Source organism: Limulus polyphemus, unplaced genomic scaffold (genome assembly GCF_000517525.1).
Source record: "Limulus polyphemus unplaced genomic scaffold, Limulus_polyphemus-2.1.2 Scaffold15104, whole genome shotgun sequence".
In the NCBI taxonomy this organism is placed as follows: domain Eukaryota; kingdom Metazoa; phylum Arthropoda; class Merostomata; order Xiphosura; family Limulidae; genus Limulus; species Limulus polyphemus.
Genome location: NW_013680714.1, coordinates 1 through 4,758, shown reverse-complemented (window position 1 = coordinate 4,758; position 4,758 = coordinate 1). Strand labels below are relative to the sequence as shown.

General features: G+C 34.0%; 1 protein-coding gene across 1 annotated transcript; it reads left to right on the top strand.

Annotated features, from left to right (window-relative positions):
• Positions 1 to 199: 199 nt before the first annotated feature.
• Positions 200 to 4,235, top strand: LOC106477423 (synaptotagmin-7-like; the record flags this gene model as incomplete). Its single annotated transcript, XM_013937991.2, has 3 exons — positions 200 to 401; positions 3,102 to 3,218; positions 4,066 to 4,235. Coding segments are annotated over 3 exons (489 nt in total), but the record flags the coding sequence as incomplete, so codon positions are not given.
• Between the last annotated feature and the right edge of the window lie 523 nt (positions 4,236 to 4,758).

Genomic DNA, 4,758 nt, shown 5'->3' with positions numbered 1-4,758 from the left:
GACGAATCAACAGTTTACATAGAGACGAACCAACAGTTTACATTGAGACGAATCAACAGTTTACATTGAGACGAACCAACAGTTTACATAGAGATGAATCAACAGTTCATATTGAGACGAATCAACAGTTTATATTGAGACGAATCAACAGTTTACATTGAGACGAATCAACAGTTTACATAGAGATTGTAATTAAAAGACACTAAAAATAACGTTGTTTTTTTTTGTTGTTGTTGTTTTTCTCAAGCAACAAGAAGCAGCGGCAGATTTAGCCCTCGAGATGAGCGAACCGGCTGAGCCAGCAGGACAGATCCAGTTCAGTTTAGAGTTTGATATATATTCGTCTGTTCTGACTCTGAAGATTATTCAAGCCAAGGGGTTGCCGGCTAAAGACGTCACTGGTACGATAAAAATCATCTGTTGGAAATGAAAGTTTAACTTCGCTCTGTCGGCACCACCTGTGGGAGAGTAATTCACTATATATATCAGATATAAGTAACCTTTACTTTGAGTGTTGTGTACTGTCTAAAAAACAAAACAAAAACTATGATCACAATAAAACGTTAGAAATGTGTTTCGTACACCAGTTATTTTAGATCAACTAAGCCAAAGTCTAAACTGTCCGTTTCCAAAGATATCAAACTTTAACAAACGACGTAGGAAGCTAGGCCTAATTTGATGCAGTGGAGGCCAAGATAAGGCGGAAATCAGGGAATAGCCAGAAGAATAACCAATTTGATTTACTTCCATTGTATTACATTTCTTACATTAACCTCTTATCTCATTTGTTTGACTCTTTATCTTATCTGCTTTGGTCTTTATCTCACTTGTTTGACTCTTTATCTAAGTTGTTTTACTCATTATCTCACTTGTTTGACTCTTTATCTAAGTTGTTTTACTCATTATCTCACTTGTTTGACTCTTTAGCTAAGCTATTTTACTCATTATCTCACTTGTTTGACTCTTTATCTAAGCTGTTTTACTCATTATCTCACTTGTTTGACTCTTTATCTAAGTTGTTTTACTCATTATCTCACTTGTTTGACTCTTTATCTAAGCTGTTTTACTCATTATCTCACTTGTTTGACTCTTTATCTAAGCTGTTTTACTCATTATAGCACTTGTTTGACTCTTTATCTCATCTGATTTACTCATTATCTCACTTGTTTGACTCTTTATCTCATCTGATTTACTTCTTACCTTATCTAAGTTGTTTTACCCATTATCTCACTTCTTTGACTCTTTATCTCATCTGATTTACTTCTTACCTTATCTATTTGACTCTTATCTTATCTATCTCGCTCTTTATATCATCTGTCCGACTCTTTATCTCATCTGTTTGACTCTTTATCTCATCTGCTTGGCTCTTTATCTAAGTAGATAGGTAATATATTTCAAGTTCATGTACAGTTATTGTTGTTTTGTAATGTTGCTATGTAATGGAAGATTTATCGTTGTAAGTCTGTAAACGTTACAGATATTTGCTTAAAACCACTTTGGTAGTTTTCGTGGATCAAAATGGATCTGGTTGGTCACAAAGCATGAGATCCACTCGCTAGCACGCTGGGGTTTCAACACTTTGCACGTTTTTCTTGTGTAATTACAATAATAATATATAATACAATACAACATTATTATATAAGTTTTATTTTCAGGTGAAATGTCTAACTTTACAATAACCACGACAATCCTCTTTCTATAATAGTTCCCCTTCTAAGACAGTTCTAATTATACTACAGTCCTTCTAAGACAGTTCTAATTATACTACAGTCCTTGTAAGACAGTCCTAATTATACTACAGTCCTTCTACGACAGTTCTAATTATACTACAGTCCTTCTAAGACAGTTCTAATTATACTACAGTCCTTGTAAGACAGTCCTAATTATACTACAGTCCTTCTTCGACAGTTCTAATTATACTACAGTCCTTCTACGACAGTTCTAATTATACTACAGTCCTTCTTCTACGACAGTTCTAATTATACTACAGTCCTTCTTCTATGACAGTTCTAATTATACTACAGTCCTTTACGACAGTCCTAATTATACTACAGTCCTTCTACGACAGTTCTCGTCCATGATAATCATCCTTCTGTGAGAGTCGTCCATATACACTAATCTTCTTTCTACGACGGTCCTCGTCCACGATAACCATTCTTCTACGAAAACCCTCCTCTGAGGGTTTAATTAATCTATATCTCATTCCATTGACAACCTTAATAATCCATATTTCATAGTTATTCACTATCCCCCGATGGGACAGCGGTAAAATCCGGGGTTCGTTTCCCTGCGGTAGACACAGAAGATAGCCTAATGTGGCTTTGTTCTAAAACACACAGTACAAGAAACGAGCAATTGAGTGACTTAGGAGATACTTGCAAGAGAGTAAAGTACTTATTTAAAACACACAAGGTATGTTGTTAAATATTAAAACAGTTTTTATTTCCCGGGCGTGTATTTTTTGTGTTTCTTTCGAAGGTTCGTTTCATACGTTATTATATTTATTTATTTTCAAGTATTTCAGTCTAAAGAAAAAAATAAATACGAGTCTTCACACTAAAAACAGAGAACTTTCTTGCACGTTAAAAAATTCAGAACCAATTTGATCCATTCGTGTTTTAAAGAAAGGTTTCCTGTAACAATAACATCCTAGTATACGTAGCAGTAAGTATATAGATTACCGTTACATAAATGCATCTTTCATTACAGCTGTAATGGGTTATTTGAGTTGAAGCGAGTTGTTATGATTATGACGGTATATTTCATTATAATGAAGTCTGGATTTGTATTACAAAAACTTTACATTACTTTTATATTTACAGCTCGAGGTTTAAAAGTAATGAAATTTCTTTTAAAAATAAGGAAATCGCTTTTATCAATATTTTTAAACAATAAACCCCTTTTTTGTTACTGAAAATCTCTTTTCATGCTACTTTTCAAAGTTCCCACGATTTATTCAGATACAAAGCTTCTACGACAAATTTACATACGTAGTCTCGATACCAGGATAAGTCTGTAGAATGTGTGCAAGTTTAATAAAGTTCTTAAATCTCGATACACTCTAGATGTGAGCTACGTTTGTTGTTGTTTTTTTTTAACAGGAACTAGCGACCCCTATGTGAGGATTTGTTTGCTTCCAGACAGAAAACACAAGCTTGAGACCAAAGTTAAACATCGAACTTTAAACCCTCGTTGGAACGAAACATTTTACTTTGAGGGTAACCAGTTTTACACATCCTAGCGATACAACATAGTCTATATACAGAATAAATTATCTAATGTTACCAGTCGTATAGTGTTATTATAGCTGGAATATATATATATATTATTTAATGTTGCAAACTAATAAAAAACAGTTTTTATTCGAAATATTTTAAGCTATATTATATAAATCCTATAAAACACGCCCAATATTATATACTGTAACCAGGTTTTGAATATTAATAATCTCTTATACAAGGTTGTACAATGTTCTATAACTACATAGTAACTAGTTTCTAATAACTTAAAATGAAAGCCTGAAAAAAATAATTAAAAAACTCGGTGACAATACTAACATAAATCTCAAATTACTGTGAGTGTACTTTGTATACAGCTCTGAGAAACCACGTGTAAATAATCCACTCTGTAAATAATCGATTTTACATCTTTTGTCCTTATAAAAAAGCTATGTGGCTAAGCCTAATGAGGATGTATCTCATGTATATATATATATAAAAGCTATGTGGCTAAGCCTAATCAGTATGTATCTCATGTATATATATATATATAAAAGCTATGTGGCTAAGCCTAATGAGGACGTGCCTCATGTATATATATACATATATAAAGCTTTGTGACTCAGCCTAATAATGGTGTATAGATTGTTCTAGAATATATATAAAGAGAATAGAAATAGAAATATAATCTGCACGTCTAATTTAAAATCATAAGGTTACACATTGACAGACTTACGTCCCGATTTAAGATTCTCATAAGATCAAATTGTTAGTTAGTGAAACAACTCAAAGCTGCTATCTATGGCCCTGTCGGACAAAATAGCAACTAAAACTCGATACCTTGCAGGTTATCCTCTCGCCAAGCTCCAGAAGTCAATCCTTTACTTACATGTCTTCGATTACGACCGCTTCAGTCGTGATGATCCAATAGGAGACGTTTATCTTCCCCTTTCCCAAGTGGACTTCACCAAGAAGCCTTGTTTGTGGAAGTGTATCAGAGCAGCGGAAGACACGAAGGTGAGGAGTGTTAGATCTTTTACAGAAAAATGGTAAAATAAGTTAACCTTAAAATACGTTAAACGTTAGAAACAAAACCAGGTTAGGAAGATTCGAAGCATTAAGCAAGTATTTTACAGTTTACTTTTAGCTACTATTTAACAAAAGTAACACAGCAGAATAAACAACAAGAACCTGTTGTTATAGTTACACTTAGTTTAATCTCACTGCAGGACGGTCTGATACTAGCTCAACAACTATAGATAGATTGGTCCAACTTAAAAACAGAGCAATGGGATACTGAATATATGCGCATTCTCTCCTTCGTGGGTGGTTTCAGACACGGGGACATTATCTGTTGGTACAGACACAGGGACATTATACCTCGGTTCAGACACGGGGACATTATCTGTTGGTACAGACACAAGGACATTATACTTCGGTTCAGACACGGGGACATTATCTGTTGGTACAGACACAAGGACATTATACCTCGGTTCAGACATGGGGACATTATCTATTGGATCAGACACAGGAACATTAT